The 19,999-nt window shown below is 42.1% G+C and overlaps 1 protein-coding gene across 4 annotated transcripts in view; it reads right to left on the bottom strand.

Annotated features, from left to right (window-relative positions):
• Positions 1 to 19,999, bottom strand: part of lrp4 (low density lipoprotein receptor-related protein 4) — a 392,905-nt gene that overhangs the window by 97,392 nt on the left and 275,514 nt on the right. For all 4 annotated transcript variants that reach the window (XM_060839081.1, XM_060839083.1, XM_060839082.1 and 1 more), the window contains exons 6-11: positions 13,713 to 13,841; positions 6,614 to 6,733; positions 6,360 to 6,485; positions 5,444 to 5,569; positions 4,236 to 4,370; positions 1,372 to 1,497 (exon numbers count right to left, since the gene is read on the bottom strand). In XM_060839081.1, the coding sequence (XP_060695064.1) occupies positions 1,372 to 1,497; positions 4,236 to 4,370; positions 5,444 to 5,569; positions 6,360 to 6,485; positions 6,614 to 6,733; positions 13,713 to 13,841 (762 nt within the window). The remainder of the gene's footprint in view (positions 1 to 1,371; positions 1,498 to 4,235; positions 4,371 to 5,443; positions 5,570 to 6,359; positions 6,486 to 6,613; positions 6,734 to 13,712; positions 13,842 to 19,999) is intronic.

Here is a 19,999-nt window from a genome sequence, read left to right as displayed (position 1 = left end):
AGCCCTTCATCAGGAATGACAGTTTGACTCAATCCATCTTTGCCCTGGGTTACACAGGAAATGGAGATGAAGTGGGAATGTCGTTGGACAAGTAATGCAGAAACCCAGGCCAATGGTTCTATGGTTCCAGGCTAATAACCCACCTTGGCAGTGACTAGAATTTAAATGTAAATTAACAGATTTTTAAAAATCTTGAACTAAAACTGATTCTTTGGTTTTCAGTTGAAATGTGGGTGGGCAGGTGTTGTCCCTGGGGACAGATTGCCAAAAAGCAGAAAGAGCATGTAAGTGACAGGCTGCTGTACAAGTTCCAGGCAATGACCGTCTCCAACATGAGAGAATCTAACCATTGCCCCTTGACATTCAATGGCATCACCTTCATTGGATCCTCCGTCACCATTGGGCCTTATCATTGAGCAGAAACCAAACTGTATTAGACATATCAACACTTCCCATTTCCCCAAACCTGTGCATCATTTACAATATTCAAATCAGGAATGCAGTGGAATACTCATAGAAAGATAGAAAATAGAGGTATAGGCCATTCAATATGATCATGGCTGATCATCAAGTTCAGGACTCTGCTCCCACTTTCTCCCCATATCCTTTGATCCTCTTAGCCCTCCAAACTATATCTAATTTATTCTTGAAAACATTCAATATTTTGACTTCAAATGTTTTTGGTGGCACAGAATCCCACAGGCTCACCACTCTCTAGGTGAAGAAATTTCTCCTCACCTCACTCTCCAGTTGCTTCCCTGAGTGCAGCTCACCATCTTCCACCACCTCTGGCTCAAAATCCTAGAACTTGCTTCCAAGCAAGTCCCCACAGCTCATTCACTGCAGCGGTTTGAGCTCTTCCTCACCACAGGGTAAGTGGGATGGGTAATGAATGCTTGCCTCACCACTGACACCTATGTCCCATGATGGAATTTAAAAAAAACCTTCCACTTCAGGAACAACTCGACTAGAGCACAGGAAGTTTCAAGTTACAAAGGAGGTAGGGTGGTGAATCTGTGGAACTCACTGCCACAGAGGGCTGTGGAGGCCAAGTCTTTGGGTGTATTTAAGGTAGAGACTGATAGGTTCTTGATTAGTAAGGGGATTGAGGGTCATGGGGTAAAGGCAGAAGAATGGAGTTGAGAAACCTATCAGCCATGATCGAATGTTGGAGCAGACTGGATGGGCTGAATGGTCAAATTCTGCTCCTTGATCTCACGGTACTCATCATGGTGAGCAGCATGAAAACTGAACCGAGCTGGAGTCAGGAAACTCAGGAATGTAAAAGATTGATCTCTCTATCCTCACATAATACAATTTCTGAAGGAAATCTGTTCAACAAAACATTTTGACATGGTGGGGGACACTTACCGAGTGCTTTGCAGCCGCGCTTGTCGGGCCGTAGCTCATAACCCTGTACACACCAGCACTGGAATCCTCCCTCCAAATTGGTACAGCCTTGGCTGCAGTATCCATCCTCCGCACACTCATTAATGTCTGCACAAACAGCACAACCACAACGTTACTGCATCGCACCTCAGTGATACTTACTTACTCAGATAATGCTTGTGATGTACAACGCTCCCCTCCCCTTTTCAATCTCCTGGTTATAAGGCATGACACACAGGAGACCTTAACCTGGCGACAGCAGCTCTGAAACCTCAGACAGAACATCTCATGGATATGCTTCAACTGGTCACTGCGACAAACACTGACACCTTTTGTCCCTTTCACCTCCCGAACAATGCGCCAGGATAATGCTGAGGCATGGCAGGGATGGTGTGAAAGGATAGTACTTTGTAAAAGATTGAAAACTGCTTCAAGTATCTATAGTATCAGAACTTTCTCAGGTAGTGTTTAAAATAATTACAAACACGAAGTCAACAGATATTCGTTACAATGTAGATGTTGGCGTTCTGGCGTAAAACTAAATTACAGCCAGACAATATTAACAAGTCATATTTTCTCCTATTCCTAGCAAGAAAAATAAAGGTTTCGAGCCACAAGACTTTCATCTATTGGCTAAAAATTGAACCATATTATAATTGACTTGCATCACACTTACAATTGGGAACTGGGTTTGTCAAATCAGAAAAAAATAACAGATTGTTAATGTCAGGCAAACACATCTTGAAATCCTGTTTGATTAAACTGGTGAGAGGGGCTCACAGCAGATGATAAATCCTATTTTATCGCCACTACTGGTGCTGACTGAACTGAACAGCGGGTCGTGCTCTGCAGTAATGTTCTCTGTGTCACACAACTAGCAAAAAACGTGTTCAGGTCAAGAAATGTTAACAAGAAAAATCAAGCCCATTGCCACTGCAGTCATTCAACAAGCACTCTGTAATCAATACGTACACGCTCCATCAGAGCTTAAGTCTCTCTACTCTGATCCAAAAATATTGACTTTTACCACAATCTCAAAAGAGCATCCAACTGCACCATATTGATTTTTTTTACTAGACCGCAATCAAAGCCAGTTTAGATTGTGGATGAAACAGGACAGTGAATTGCACTACGGTCCTACTCCAAGAACACTGGGGGCTGGGTCATTCAGTTAATTCAAAGCTGAGTTAAACAGATTTTGGATGAGTCAGGGGTCAGGGGGCTTGGGGAAGGGAAGAGACAGAAAAGTAGAGCTGACGCCAGATCACATGATCTTATTATACAACACAGCATCCTCAGCTCAAAGGGCTGAATGGCCTGCTCTCCTTATTTGTGAGTGTCCAACATCAGAGCTGAAAATGTGTTGCTGGAAGAGCGCAGCAGGTCAGGCAGCATCCAAAGAGCAGGAGAATCGACGTTTCGGGCATGAGCCCTTCTTCAGGAATGGCCCATGCCCAAAACGTCGACTCTCCTGCTCCTTGGATGCTGCCTGACCTGCTGCGCTTTTCCAGCAACACATTTTCAGCTCTGATCTCCAGCATCTGCAGTCCTCACTTTCTCCTTGGTGTCCAACATCAGGCCATTTAATGCTTTCAGACAAAACAATCAGCACTGAATTGAGAAGGAATTACAATCAAAAGAGGGTATAGCGTCCTGCAGCCAGCAACATCCTACTGCATCACTTCCCAAATCCTACTGGAGTTACAATAGAAAAGGTAATGGCATATCACAAACAATCTCGCAAACCACCTTAGGCCAAACTGCAACTTCACTGAGGCTGATGCATTCCTGGGAAGCCTGCTCATTGAGTCAAGAGTCCAATGTGTGTGGTTCATCAGCCTTACAGTGGCTTGGTGACATTGCCACTGGGATAGTCTCCCAGAATCCCTGGCTAATGATCTGGGGACAGAGGTTCAAATCCTGCTGCGGCAGAGAGTGAAATTAAAATTCAGTAAAGTCTGGAAATTATGTGAAATCATGATCGGTTGTCATACAAACCATCTGGTTCACCAAGGAATCTTCCAAGAAACTGTCTATGAGTCCTGTCCCACAACAATGTGGTTGACCTTTAACTGCCCTCTGGGTATTAAATGTTGGTCAGGACCAAAATAAAAAAAAAGAAATTGCAAAGGTCATCACTCATTCTGCAGATTTACCTGCCATTTGATCATCAAGTGTCATGCTAAAAAATTCACGAGTGCAAACATGGTGAACGTACAAATGACTGGAAGAGAATATAAGTACAGTTTGTGTGGCCTTTTCAAGTTCAGCTTATGTGGACCCCAACCCTGAAAGGTAAGATTTTGGATATCCTCTTTCATGCATTTTTCTGGTATCTAGGCCCCTAAAGAAATTCAACTTTTCCACCTGAGACAGACTTTTTCCAGAAATCTGGAAATGCAACTTAAGGAGGAATTACAGCGTCGAAAATTCTTTGAGTTCTGATTCCTCTCAACATTATGAGCTCACCAATGGTACAAACCCAACTGCCGTGAATAGCTAATGTTGTCAAGTTGGATAATCATCGGAAAGACAATGGCTTTCGTCGAATGAATTGCTGACACAAAATTAAAAAGCTGAAGGTTTGCTCAATACATTGGCGATCACCAGGGTGTGAAGCAACACTGCGTTTCATTGTATGTAAATGAGCTTTCCACAAATCAAAGACTGCTCTTTGAACTTTAACCAGAGGAAACTAACCGTGCAAGCAAGTGTTGGATGAAAAGTCTCTCAGTAGAGGAGTGAGTTAGATCAAGTGTCTTGTGCCACAGTGTGGTGTGGAGGGGAGGTGGACAATACAGCAGCTTAATGCACCCAAAGTGAAAGTTCCAATATTTGGGCCTTACCTTGGCACAACTTTCCATTCTCCATTAGTCGATAGCCTGTGTGGCACGTGCACTGTACAATACCTCGAACCTGCTGACACTTGTGTGCACAGCCACCATTGTCTACGTTGCAGCTTTCCTCCTCAGAAGGTTCACCTGATTTTGAAATCACAAAGTTAGTTCTTCTGCATCTGAACTGTAGCAATACAGGATGGAAATTATTTAGATAGGTCTTTGTTTTCTAATAGTTGTTTGGGGACTCACTGGCCGGCACAGTGCTTGTTGCCAAGCTCCAACTACCATTGGACAGAGACTGGTGAACTGTTGGAAGACCATGGGTTGTAGTGAGGCAGGGGCTTCTAGTATCTTAACCCAATGACAGGGAAGGGATAGCGATGTTAGTCCAAGTCAGAAAGGTGATAAAAGGATCATAATATATCATCATTTGGGAATTTGAGTTTTATGTAAAAGTAAACTACATTCCGAGAAGGTAATTGTTTTAAGTAGTTAGAAAGTCATTTGGAACAGTGAACCAAATACATCATTTCCAAGTAAGCGAATTGGTATAAGTGAAGTGCATAGCAAGTTCTGAAGATGCTAACTGATGAAGTCTGTGCAAAATTGAATTTTTATAGCTTAGACAGAAACACAGACCAGAGGCCACTAATACGTCTGAGTTCAATTTGATAGAATTATGTTTCAGTAGAGATGAACAACTTAATCCTAGAACAGTGCAAGATTTCTGCAGAATCTCCAGCTCGTGAGAATTTGTTGGAATCTCCTAGTAATTGGAACTGAAAAGGAACCTCTGGGTCAATCAAATGGCCAGCAGCCCTTCAGTCCCAGAGATAGCACAGGGAGTCCTGAGGAGGGGGAGGAGAAAGGGGCCACTCACAACGGCAAATGGTGTTTTTTGGCAGGGGGGGCAGTCTTTACCACAGGGAGGATGATCAGCCCCGCCCATCTCCCTGGCAGCTGTTCAAAAAATGACAGAGGCCTAGTACTAATCCTCATAGCCGTCCACATTTTGAGAGAAGAGAATATGTGACAAACTGGAAAACTGAATCCATGAAGCACTAAATTTAGTCTGATGAAACAGATCAGTTTTTCAGTTGAAAGAACACAAAGAGAGTTCATGCTAAATAAGTCTGCATCGCTGCACAGAAACTAATTTTGAGGATCACACAGGTAAATTGTTCAACTGTACAATGTATTTGGCTCAAACTTACGGCAATTCTGGTGTGGGATCTCATCACTGCCATCCTGACAATCCTTGGCACCATTGCACACTTTCCGTTGCCCAATGCAGCGCCCAGTGCCACATGTGAATTGATCTGGAGCACAGTGTGGGAGTTCTACAGCAAAAATGTGGAGGGTTAACACCTTAGAGTCAATGTTTCCAACTTTGCCCTTCAGCACAGAGTTTTACCCCTTGGTGGTGTAAATCATAAAACACTGTGAATAACTTGAAAATGAGTTGGAAAACCACACACCTCATTACCCAAAGGGGCACTGCCAAAAGGTGATGCTCCCATTAAAACGATAACATTCACTATCATCACATTCACTAAAACAGCCAGCTTCACAACAAACTATTGTGACTACCACAAACCCTACTTGCATATGTCAGTGTAGTCTGGTGTGTGTTTGTACATGCATTTACGCACTTCTGTTTGTGTGCACATGTGTGCGCATGTGTGTGAGTGCGTAAGCACATGTGTATGTGTGCACGTGTGTGTGTGCACGCATGCGTGTGGTTTCGTTCAGAAAGAGGTGAATCTGTGGAATCCACACCACAGAAGGCTGTGGAAGCCATGTCACTGAATCCATTTAAGAATTAAATGTAGATTTCTAGACACTAAAATAATCAAGGAGTCTGAAAAGAAAGTGGGATTATGGCATTTAGAGAATCTGCCATGATCATGTACAATGTTGGGCAGGGGCGGTGCCAATGGGCTGAATGGTCTACTCCTGCTCCTCGTTTCTATGAGACTGAAGCATCTAAAAGTTGAGTCCAGGAGGCCGGAATGTGCCAAGCATGTGCTGAGATTGATTGTAACAGATCTGGGGTTTTCTCCTGTTACGACTGCTGTAGTCTCAGGACCACCTGACCCCAAAATTCTACCGCACTATCCCCACCGTCACCTGTTTTCTCACAGTCTTCCTCATCGCTGTTGTCAGAGCAATCGTCCTCGCCATCACATCGCCACGACAACCGGATGCAACGGCCTGACTTGCAGCGGAACTGGTCTGTGGTACATTGCGAGGCAGCTAGGGCAAGAATAGACAACACAACAGGTTTGTCCCTTAGTATAACAGGAATCAGAACCGCGACTTCTTGTTCAGTTGCGTTTGTGATGTTTATTTGGATGAAGGTGATGTTGAAAAAGAAAACTCACTGCAATTCTTCTCATCCGACTGATCATCGCAGTCAAAGTCACCGTCACATCTCCAGCCAGCATTAATGCAGAGCCCACTGTTACAGAGAAACTCACCCAATCGACATGGGTGATGGGATGCTACAGAAAACAAAACTCAATTAGTCCACACGTGAAGCTCCAATCTCAAGAGCCGGTGTGAGATTTCTTTCTGAATCGGCAGTAATATTATCCAACAATAATTTAACAAAACTTCCTGGAAGATTAAGATCAGGTAGTCTGAAGAAAAAGAGTAAAAAAATCAAAATACATCTCCTGTTGTGATTTCCAATGTGCTGATTATTGGCTTGGCATGTGTGGCTGCATTTGTGCACCTCTGCCACTAGGGGTTCACAGTGAGCTACAATGAAAAGTTGAAGTTGTAAGAGAACACAGCAATTGTACCTTTCACCTTGGACAGGATCTACTGTCAGAAGGTTGTGAACAAAAGCTAGGATTAAACATTCTTTCTACCTCAAACCAATTCTCATGATCTGTCTTTGAACCCCTGTGCTCCCACAGCTTCTGTTCGAGGTCTGGAACTTAAAGGTTCATGAAGAAACAAAACTGTCATATTTAGGATCTCTGCACAATAAAATCAATAATCACACCAGCTTTATTCTTCATCTGAAGAAGCTCCATAATGTTGCCTTTTCTCTTTATCCTTTTTCACAAAGCATTGACACTTTTCAGGTGCAGAATTCCAATCTCTTTTATCTTGCAGAATGTTAGACACAAGATGTATTCTCCTCTACATCTCTATCCCGGTCTCATTATTTGTACACTTACTGGCTGTATCAAGTTATCTCCAGAAATGGCTTCTCCCCTCATGTCTGTAAGTTCCTCCTCTCAAGAAGTAGGTCTTGCTACTCCGTGAGTACTGCCCTCGCCCCAGTCCATGGCAGGATCTCTGTCAGCACATTCACGCTATGCTACAGATTGCTAATCCTTCCTGTCAGAGTGCCCATCGGAAATTTTTGTTTGAGCAGAATCACCTCCAAATGATGACCGATAAAACAAATCCAGCTTACTCAGTAGCTTCCAAAGTCACCGTATCCTTTCTCTTGACTGCAGTAGCCAAACATAGCACAAGGATTTGCAGTCTGTGCCCTGTCCGGACCTGACCAATGCCTCTAATCTCCTATCCATCACTAGCACCCATCTCAACAAAAACACCTTTGTCCTTCCTAATTGAATGTACTGTTATTGAAATCCTTACCTACATTTCTGTTTCTGCAAGAACTGACTCTCATCAACTGTGTCACACTTGCAAATTTCATGCTGCACAAATTCCACTTGCTCAAATCCAATTATCCATCTCGGCTTGGTTACACCATGCTAATGCCAAGAAAGCATCAGTATCTTTCCTGATGAGAGATCCTGAACTTAAACATTGACTCTCCTGCTCCTCTGATGCTGCTTGACCAGCTGTGCTTTTCCTAGCTCCACAATTTATCAACTTTGACTTTCCAGCACCTGCAGTCCTCACTGTCTCCAAGCACTAGTATCTTCACAAACCTCAACTCTCACACTAACACTTTTGCTACATTCAAAGGTCTTGATTCATTAAAAGAATTCTTCCACCGCTCCAAAATCCTCCCAGCCTCTCTCCAGTCTCCTCGTGAGTGCCAATTCCGTTTGTATACTCCGGAACTTTTTTTTTATGAATAGCTCAGCTTTTGTTTTCTCTCTGCGCCTGTTCAAAACTTATCTTTACAACTGTACATATATAACATTCATCCACAATCACTCAGTTTGCACTCTGCAGAGCAAAGGGCTTTATGTAAATTTTACCACATGAAAAGATACCAAAGCATTTTTTCATCATGACATTCAAACTGCTTACAAAAACTCCGCATCTGTGATGAAAGAAACAAAGTTATCATTTTGATTTCTCCTTTTGTTTCAGGAGGATTTGAGCTATAGGGAGAGACTGAACAGGCTGAGGCTGTTTTTCCTGGAGTGTCGGAGGCTGAGGGGTGACCTTATAGAGGTTTACAAAATAATGAGGGGCATGGATAGGGTAAATAGGCAAAATCTTTTCCCTGGTGTCGGGAGGTCCAGAACTAGAGGGCATAGGTTTAGGGTGAGAAGGGAAAGATATAAAACAGTCCTAAGGGGCAACGTTTTCACGCAGAAGGTGGTACGTGTATGGAATGAGCTGCCAGAGGAAGTGGTGGAGGTTGGTACAACTGCAACATTTAAGAGGCATTTGGATGGGTATATGAATAGGAAGAATTTGGAGGGATATGGGCCGGGTGCTGGCAGGTGGGACTAGATTGGGTTGGGATATCAGGTCGGCATGGACGGGTTGGACCGAAGGGTCTGTTTCCGTGTTGTACATCTCTATGACTTTCTCCAGCATCTGCAGCTTTTTATAACATGCAAATTGCTTACTTCAAGTTGCTATACCACTTCATTTAGTATCCAAATCCATTGCTGAATGTTTTGTTCACCATTACATTAAAAGAAACGATGCTTTTGTCTCAAGACCCAACTTAAAGCTATGGCTGAGATATTCCTAAAAATCTTAATGGCCTTCTAGGGGAACCTCAAAAATATCTGGAGGCTTTAGAGATCAGATCATCATTTGATTATTTTTTTGGGACACGCAGAAATACAAATCGTGCCTGTCTGAATTCTGGAATTTGACTATTTCGAACAATATTCAGGCAGGATGAGTCAATTAGCCGATTAAGGACGATTGGAGTGTTTGCCAAAACATTTGAGAGTGGTATCTTTTACCAAGTGGAATGTGAGTCTGTCACTCTGCCTGGTTTTGTCCCTGTCACATTCCTCTTTCATGAGTTTAGTACCCCTTTTTAATTAGAGTCATGAACAAATAAGCCTTTAGGCGATAGAAATGCTTCTTGCATCCGAGAAATAAAGATGTTTTCCATCACCACTCTTCAAAACAGTCTCCAGCTGGAGAAGCAAACCCTAGCGCAGTTGCTGGATGTGGAATATGTTTCTGTTTATAAGGAGGAATAGACAGGAACAAAGTGAAAGGCTGGATGGTAGTTGAGGGAATCAAATCTCCAGAACACATATCACGCAGATACAAAAGAAGTCAAAGTGCTATGTCTGTGTAACCAGTTGTAGCATCAACCCAATATTCCTCCATCTCTTGAAACACAGGCAGTGGTACTTACTGTGTTAAACAGTAATTCTAAAAAACTAGTGGGCTTCAGCGCTTTCCATTTTGTGAACATATGTTATGTTTTTGCTGAGAAATGTTCGTCCCTTGCTGCCAAATATCATTGCCTGTGGTATGAACGTACAACAGATTACACAAAGAGGAATTTTAACAGGATCAAAGCATGTGCTTTGCTCATCTGACAGGCACCTGATGAAGGGGCTGCGCTCCGAAAGCTTGTGTGACTTGTTGGACTACAATCTAGTGTCCATGTGACTTCTGACTGTCCACCCCAGTCCAACACCAGTACCTCCACATCTGACAGGAAGGTGTAGCTTTCCTTTTATAAATGGCACTAGGCTTGACCAGGAGAGTTACTGTGCATTGGACCAGTCGGATGGATGGACTGAGCAGTAATGTGGCCGGTCTCCATGGGTTACACATAGAGGGTTGAGGAGATCCTGCTGATGACTATCAAGGTGGTGAAAGGCCTGTACTCCACAGCTGTTGCAACAGTGAGCAAGATATGGCAGGATAATGCAACACACAAAATGCAGCAACTCCACTGCCTCAAAAAAAGCAACAGTGATAAACAAGTTGCAAGTTCTTACATTTCAATCTGCAGACAACACGGAGGCCAAAGACTGTTGCAGCCCAAACTACAACTGGTACTAATAGAATGGATGGAATCACGACAAAAGATGATGGTTTGCAAAAGCTCAGAGGTTATGAATACACTGGATGAGAACATAGCCTGAAAACTGCTTTAACAAGACATTCACACTGCCTGGGGATGAAGACAAAGACACCACCTCAGTTTGTAAATCCTTATGCAGGACACTAGTAAAATGCAAGTTTCAATCTTGTGTAATTGTCTCAAAACATCCAGGCAAGAGTTTCAAGTTACTTGGATTCTCCTTGCTACCATAATAGATCGAGCTTAAAAGACACCACTGGAGGATTATATTACTAATCACTCTCTAACTGAAACCACTAACAAAACTACTCAGTTCCACCCTTCAATTTTAAACAGCTACCGGATGTTTCTTTCTACTCCAACTTATATTAGAAGAAAAAACAATTGACTGCCTTTGGTAAGGTATAAATCAGGCCAGGCAAAATCAGCCTTCATCTCCTCCAACGCTGAATGATTCATCAATTGCAAAACACTATCATTTAACTAAGGGCTGGTATGTTTATAGATATTGACCAGGTCCCCAAAACCATCTGCTCCCATTTCAACCTGTGGTCTCACCCTGTTAAATATTTAAATTAATGTTCAAATAGAATCCTTCCGACTCAAACCCAGGGTTTTTTTTTGCTCTGGAGCATCGGAGACTCCTTATGGAGTCTATAAAATCATGGTAGGCATGGACTGGGTGAATAGACAAGGTCTTTACCCTGGGTGGGGGAGTCCAAAACTACAGGGCATAGGTTTAGGGTGAGAGAGGAAAAATATAAAAGGGACCTTAGGGGCAACTGTGTTTCTGTGTGGAATGAGCTGCCACATGAAGTGGTAAAGGCTGGTATAATTATAACATTTAAAAGGTATCTAGATGGGTATATGAATAGGAAGGGTTTGGAGGATTACAGGGCAAGTGCTGGCAAATGGGACATAGATCAATTTAGGATATCTGGTTCTGTTTCCGTGCTGTACATCTCTATGACTCTACGTACAGAGTAAACCTATTGAAATTTGTTACATTTTAAATCGGTCTTACAGCTTTCACAGGCTTTTGTCACCTAATTCCAACTAATTACACAATCTGAATATGTTCTCATTCAGCACTCCATCACCAGTGGCATTATAACTGGGAGTCCAGAACCACAGTTACTCTGTTTTAAAGGAATATACTCAAGGCTTGATAATACCAGGCAAGCTGGTTAAAGAGCTTATTCTGTGACAGAAAGGGATAGCGGGACAGAGATAGAATCAAACACACTCACCCTGATTATCCAAGGAGCACTCTCAATGAGAAAGCCTGATGTTGCAGAATTATCCCTGTAATTCATGCTGGTCCCTGATTATGGTATAATTTGACTTGCAAACACACTGCCCACTTGGAACATTCTCATTTTCTTCCTTTCTAATAGTCTAACTTCCTCTCTTTTCATCCTCTGAAGTCACATTCACATTGATCAAGAAGGTGAGGTGACTAGTTACTGCCAAAAGGCATCACGTGTAGATTGAGTTGGCAGTTAGGAAGGCAAATGCAATGTTAGCATTCATTTTGAGAGGACTAGAATACAAGAGCAGAGATGCATTATTGAGGCTGTATAAGCCCCTGCTCAGACCGCATTTGGAACATTGTGAGCAATTTTGGGTCCCGTATCTAAGGAAAGTTGTGCTGGCCTTGAAGAGGGTCCAGAGGTGATTTACAAGAAAGTTTGTGTTGTACAAGCAGTGTCATATGAGGAGCAGCTGAGGACACTGGGTTTGCATTCGATGGGAATTTCGAAGGATGAGGGGGATTTCAATAAGACTTACAGAATACTGAGAGGCCTGGATAGAGTGGAGGTGCAGATGTTATTTTCACCAGTAGGAGAGACAAGGACACAGCCTCCAATCGGAGGGACTTGAGAAATTAAATGAGGAGGATGTTTTCAGCCTGAGGGTGGTGAATCTGTGGAACTTACCGCTACAGAGGTCTGTGGAGGCCAAGTCATTGAGGTTCTTTAAGACAAGATTGATAGGTTCCTGATTAGTAAGAGGATCAAGGGCTACAGGGACAAGGCAGGTGACTGGAGTTGAGAAAGATACTATCCATTATTGAAGGAGGAGCAGACTCGATAGGCTGAATGGCCTAATTCTGGTCACCCTGCAACCCACCAGTAGTCACAAACTGACAGTGAATGGGGCTTTCTCCAACCATGACTTTCACCAAGAAGCACAGTGAAGCAGGTAGATCCAGCCTCCCAATGTGGCGTGATCACGAGGATTTTCAGAGTCTGTTAGCTGACAACAATACGCACATTTCAAACATCTCCCTTGCCTTTTCTGGTCACATTCAATGGTTTAACCAGAATTTCAGTTTCAAATAAAATTAACTAATTGCTGTAGCAGAGTTTACTGTGGAAAATCCAAGTAATGATTTCATAAATCAAAATAATTTGTGTTGTGCAATAATGCTCACTTGGGGACAGCGCAATTTCATTCAGAAACCGGAAAATACGATAAAGTAGAAGTCAGTGTGCAGAAACATCAGAAAACCATGATACATTTCAGCTGAAATAGTAGCTGAAGGCACATCCATCCAATCTGTAACCCTGAAAATGTGAGAAAGCAACTTGCAAAATTTGACTGACGTGCCGCAAATGGACAAAATGCAGGAACAAAGTGTTACAAAACAGAACCAAGTGGACAATGAGATGTGAGCAAGTGAGAATTTAAATGTCCAACCCAGTGGGTAACAGAGATAGGCTGTTTTTATTGCAGAGGCATTAGCTAAGTGTCTCAAACAGACAGCCACAAATACCTCATAACTTACTCTTGGAAACCGTACAGCAAAATGCTTACCAGGTGGGATCAAAGCAGAAATCCCATTGCACTCTATACAATATTCTCTTACAGGTAGTTCTTCTATAACATGGTGGTTACATTCTTGTACCATTCCCCATTATCGAAAAATCCCGCTCTCGAAACAGCACTTAAAGTGGTGGTCATGTAATCGCGTTACAGCCAACGCACGTTTTAAACCTTTGCATTGTAGAAACAATGTCCCCAGTTTGTCAATTGCACTACAGCAAATTTGGGTTAATGAAACGCATGTTATAGCTGAATGACCTGTATATACAAGTCTCCGTACATGGTACAGTGTATCTAAGGAGGATCACATATCCTCAAGTTACAGATCATTAGACTAGGTGTATATGCAATATTGTTTCTGACTGACTTGAACTTCCCAATAGTCTTAACATATAAACAATAATAGAAAAGTCACTAACCACAGTCTGACTCATCAGACCAGTCTCCACAGTCATCATCGCCATCACAATGGTATATATCAAGAATACAACGACCATAAGCACATTGAAACTCCTCGACACTGCAGTTGGTAACAGGAACATCAGCAGCTAAAAGGATTGAAACAAAAAGATTGAAGGCTGTCTTAGTTAAATACACAACGTTATCTGGTAAATTACAGCACTCTATCTAACTACCTGGTATATTTATTCAGATCATTCTAGAACGTTATTACAATCAAAATTTCCAATCCTTTTGACTTTGTTATCCCTTGTCCAGATGTGTAATGGACTCAGCCTGGTTTCTAGATGGCTCACTAGTTGGAAGCAAAGCTAACTATGAACCAAAATGAAATATGTAAGATGTTGTACTCATTGTTCCTCCTGCACTGATTCTCAAAGGGTTATATTTGTCTCAAGTTTTTAAAATGTAAATTAAAAGCGCTTCTCAATTTAAAATGGCATACTTCCTAGACCCGAATTGGTCAGTGATGACTTACAAAGAAATAATCAGAAGTAGTTCATTTGGCTGGTTGGGTCTGCTCTGCTAGTCCATAAGATCATGGCTGACCTGATTGTGGCCTTAACTCCACTCTCCTTTCTACGCCCAAACCCTCTGACTCCCTTGTCAATGAAGAATCCATCCTTCTCTGCCTGTAAAATATGCCACGTCCCAACCTCCACTTCTCTCTGGACATGAGAATTATACAGACCAATGCCATGCAGAATATAAAAGTTGTCATCTGCAACTTAAATGGGAGATCCCTTATTTTCAAGCTTTATGTCCTGGTACTACTCCTGTCACAGAGGAAACATCCCTCTGTCAGCCACAGAGCCAGGCCCCTGTTCATGCTTCCAACCACAAATGGAAAACAAACCAAGCCATTTTCACTGTATTGACCAGTTCTTCCTGCTGACAGGACATGTTCTAAAACTCTTCAGTTAATTGGCACATGTAGAGCAAATGCTGATTATTTTCTTCTGATATTAAAATACTGTTGCATGATCTGAATACTGTCTTTTCAACAAACATACCACAACCATTACTAACCTACATTAACACCCATCAGTGCATGAGACAGTAAATTCAGTGTCTTAAGTGGTGCAGCTAAAATTATTTAATACAAATCTCCTCAAAACTTGGACTCAAACAGAAACAGCTGCCTCAGACCAAACAGGTTTGCAGCAAATATTTGGACTCACTGACTTGGGAGTTTCTGTCAAGCAGAATACTCTCAACTTCCTGTCAAACTGTAAATGCAGGACTGATGAAATGCACTGTAAATTCAGTTAATGGCTATATAACAGAGCACAAAATGTAATCAAACCTTTTAATACTGAGTGCAGTATAAAACAACTCTTAATGTGCACCCAATGATGAAAATCTTTCATGCCAACAGAACATTCATTTTCTCAAGCTAATGAAATGTTGCATCATTTTACCAAAATTTATCTTCAGCAAAATGGACAAGCTTAATGGTGGGAAACTCAACTCTTTCTTTCTCCCTCTCCTATGTTTATCATCAGTCAGAGATGGAAATGAAGAAAAGAAAACCTCCCTCTATACCTTGAAGTACATCACAGGCCATCATCACTCCATTTCTGTTCATATTCACATTTTCAACAATGTTGATATTTTTACTTTTTGAAAATATATATTCCAGGATATTCCACCTCCTGCACTATATGTACACATTAAAGAAGCAGATTAATTGTTTCATTTTTTTTCATTTTCTGACAGTTTATTTTTAAATGGATTCTAATTATTCCTGTTACCTAAAAATGACCGATTCCAATTATCAGGAAGGAATTATTTGGCTCCAGGTTAACCATCACAGAAATGTTAATGCTTTCATTATTAACCTACTGGTTCATACACAGTGACAGTGGTGAACACTTCATATTCTGGTGTAAAATTATGAAGAAAATCTGATTAAAATCACAGGTACAGATTCAATGGGCCAAATGGCCTCCTTCTGTACTGTAAAATTCTACGATTCTAAAAATCAATGTAGAATCCATCATCGAAAATTTACATTGCACCCTGATCACTGGAGTCACCACCAGAGTTTGGGACAGGCTGTAGGCAATAGAATTTATGAATATCAGCGTTAGATTGGAGATGCACTGAAAAAGAATCATAAATAACAATCAGTTTTAGTGTTTTGATTCTTGGTTTCATTGGTCCCGATGTTCAAACCAGTCAATAACATCTTGTAAGCAACATTAAATTCTTTCCCACACAAGCCCAATTGTTACCAATTTAATTTCCCTGCAGTTAACAATTATCAAAGTCTTAAGAAATGTGTTGTTCCTTTTGATCACAAATTTTCTTGAATTCTGGGGTGTTGGTTTCTACTCGAGCCTATAATTACATGATTTACTGACAATTGCTGATGGGTGCCAAATGTTTGGCGGTGTATGTTGAGTGATTCACAAATTATCCACCCCTGCCCAAGGCCTGTATTAAATCAAATGCTAATAAAACCTCAACAGATAAATATGTACCAATGTATTGCGAATAGCCTGACAAACTCAAACGGTAGCTTTCATCTTGTTGGCCCACAAGGGGAGGCAAGAGACATCTCCACCTCATCAAATCCACACGTTTCCAACGCAAATACTAAGTAGATCAATTCATCTCAGAACAAATCATTCCAGCTGAGGCCTGAATTCAGCATAGCATCTGCTGTCACAGAAAGCAGCCCTTGCTGATCATCCTCAGGGATACAGTGAGGAAGCAGGTTTGACAGATGTCCGAAGGTGAGAACTGGTGGTGACGAGAACTCTTTGAAGTTCGGAAAATAAACCTGCTCCCCTGTGAACCGTTTTCCAACACTGTCTCACTTGACAGCTGCATTGTATCAAAAGAATGCAACTCTAATGAAAACAGTTACTGACCTGCACAAACTCCAAGCTCTCAGTTCTTATGCATACCACCTGCGTGCTAGAAACGAGAATATTCTGTGCTTTCCCCTTTCATATGAGGGCTTTGAACTTATGGTTTGTCTGGTGTCAACGATTCCACTGACGTTTGCTTAGCTATTGGTGAAAGCTGTGCACAGAAGCTGAACCAGTCCCAGCAGTGAGCTCCTCTTAAAATATGTTGCACTTCCCTTGTTCTATCCTACCTATCCAGTGATCAAAAATAATTGACCAAAAAATGTTGCCTGCACATCAGATCAAGCAACATAAGGCAGCTGCAATTTCACTGACCATATCATCAGGGAAAGGTATTATTCAGTCACATCAACCCTTCTATGTTTAGTTTGTTTCAAGTGTCAGATCACACACTCACAGCCTCCTGAGGATGGGACTTTCCATTATCGCGTTTTCACAAGACCCAAGGAGTAACTTATTCAGCGTAGCGGTGTTGTTGAGATCTGAAATGTAATGTCTAAGAGCAAGCTGGAAGCAAACTCAATCAAGGACATTCCAAACTGGATGATGTTCTGAAAAAGGAGAAACTGTAGACTTTATATGGAGAAGGCAGGGGAATAGGAAGTGCTCATTCAAAAAGCAAAGCAGACAGGAAGAACTAGCCTAGGAGAAGCAATGGCCTAGTGGTATCATTGTTTAGACTGTTAATTCAGAGGCTCAGCTAATGTTCTGGGGACCCATGGCAGATGTTAGAATTTGAATTCAATGAAAATCTGGAATTAGGAGTCTAAATGATGATTGTGAGTCAATTGTCAGGAAAACCCATTTGGTTCACTAATGTCCTTTAGGGAAGGAAATTGCCATCCTTTCCTGTTCTGGACAACATGTGTCTCCAGAGCCACTGCAATGTGGTTGACTCTTAACTGCCCTCTGGGCAATTAGGGATGGGCAATAAATGTTGGCCCAGCCAGCAATTCTGTGAATGAATAATATTTTTAAAAACTAGCATTCTGTGCTGTAGCAATTGTGTGAAAGCTAGTTTTGCTAACCCTTTTGCTTTTTCAGTCTGTGAATTGACAGCAAGCCACAGCGTGCGATGGAGAAAGGCAGGGACTGTGCTAGCCTTCAAAAACACAAGAGCAAACTCTCCACTGAAACTACAGAGCTTGAAGCTGGAGTAAAGGGATGTGAGCTGAGAGCAGTCAGAAAACCCCACTCCTCCCTGACCCCTCTCCCTTCAGCATTCTCTGGTTGTCCCTTACACTTTCTCTCATGAACAATGTTAGTAGCACTTCCACCTAGAGCTAGTGAAGCAAATGACAAAGAGTAATAAAAGATAGGAAAACTGAAAGGAATAAATAAATAAGTTAAAGACAAAACTAACAGAGGCTAGTGGAAGAGAGATAATCATATTCCTATTATAAAGAATCAATATTTTATCCTTTTAATTTCCTGTAGACTATTTTTCAAATTAAAAGAAATTGAGATAAAATGGAGTGTTTCACTAATGAATAGCTCTATTTCCATAGCAAAGTGAGTGAGAGCTAATTATTGCTGCTTGATCTTTTGACATTAAAGTGTATGCAAGGAGCTGTTCATTGACCTGCCCTGCCCTTGTAATTCGTAATGTTCACAAATAGCTGATGGGATCATCAGTTCTTGTTAATCATTAAAACATGAGCAATGATGCATAAGGATATTAGTGTTTGTTTTTGCTTTTTGCAAAATATCTTTAAACAAGCTGCTGTTACACTCACCCTCTCCCAGAGTGATCTCAGGTGGTTTCTAGTTGGGCATGGACCTCAAACATTTCTTCTTGGAGATGTGACTCAGTCACAAACATTTTGACATGTGAGAGTGGGCGGTATGGTGGCACAGTGGTTAGCACTGCTGCCTCACAGCGCCTGAGACCCGGGTTCAATTCCCGACTCAGGCGACTGACTGTGTGGAGTTTGCACGTTCTCCCCGTGTCTGCGTGGGTTTCCTCCGGGTGCTCCGGTTTCCTCCCACAGTCCAAAGATGTGCAGGTCAGGTGAATTGGCCATGCTAAATTGTCCGTAGTGTTAGGTAAGAGGTAAATGTAGGGGTATGGGTGGGTTGCGCTTCGGCGGGTCAGTGTGGACTTGTTGGGCCGAAGGGCTTGTTTCCACACTGTAAGTAATCTAATCTACTATGGGCTCAGTGCTGGAAAGTGGGATGAGTATAGATGTAGTGGGATTTAGTTTAGCTCAGTTGGCTGGATAGTTGGAATAGATGAAAGTGAGGACTGCAGATACCAGCTGGTTTGCAATGCATAGTGATGTCAACAGCAATAGTTCAAGTCCTACATTGGCTGAGGGCAGCCTTTCTGAACCTTTCCCCTTACCTGGGTTAAACCACCACCGGCCTTCTCTCTCTTTCTCCTGACAGAGCAGCCTTGTAGTCTGCTAAGCCTATGGTGACTTTACCTTACCCTTACCTTTAGAGCCGCATTGACACTACAGACTTGATGGGCTGAAGGGCCTCCTCTTCTGTACTGTCTAATCCTAGGAACAGCCAAAGAAAATTGGTGACACAGGACAACTGTGGCCTGCAATTTTACAGGACCATGGGGAATAGTGTGGGAGGGAATTGGGGGGGTGATGTAAAATCAGGAGCCATTCCAGTCTCCGCTGGGGTTTTACCAACTGTAGGGTAAAGAAATGTCCTTAGGAGGTCAATAAATGGTCAATTAATCAACACTTCCTGTTGCTGCTGTGATTTTACCAGCGGCAAATGGTTACTTAGTCACATGGGGAGACCTTCCAGGGAAAGCTGGATAGCTTCGTGGGCCCAAAGCTCAGGAATCCTCTCCTTTAGCCTTTCTCTCTCTCTCTCACACACACACATTTACATGTACACTTACGCGCACACACACATGCTTAAGATGCATCTTAAACCAAGTGTTTAAGTCAAATTTTAATGAATAATGTTCCTGCAAAGCCTAAGTGAATGTTTTATTACATCACAAAGGTGCACAGTAATTATAAACATTTGTTAATGTAGTAGAAAGAACTGCATTTATATATAGCCTGTCACTACCTCAGGTTGCCCAGGCAGGAAACTATTGAGCATAGTCAGAGAGAAATACAGCAGCGAATCTGCACTAAAAGCAATGGGATTGTGATTCTGTCTTCCTTGTGATATTGGATGAAGGATAAATATTGATTTGAGGAGAATACACAGGCTTTCTGAGTAGCATTGTGAGCTGTACAAAAACAGCGGAGGCCAGTAGAAAGTTGGAAGGTATGTTCAGGTCTGTGGAACCTGTGGTGGCAATGCTCCCACTGACTAAATCAGGGTTAACACCCACACATGGAGAGCAATCCAGTTTAAAACACAGTCTGTCTCCTTAAACCTGAATAATGGAC

The sequence above is a fragment of the Hemiscyllium ocellatum genome, chromosome 18 (genome assembly GCF_020745735.1).
Source record: "Hemiscyllium ocellatum isolate sHemOce1 chromosome 18, sHemOce1.pat.X.cur, whole genome shotgun sequence".
NCBI lineage: Eukaryota > Metazoa > Chordata > Chondrichthyes > Orectolobiformes > Hemiscylliidae > Hemiscyllium > Hemiscyllium ocellatum.
The sequence above is the reverse complement of the archived record's forward strand: the minus strand, read 5'-3'. Positions and strand labels throughout refer to the sequence as shown.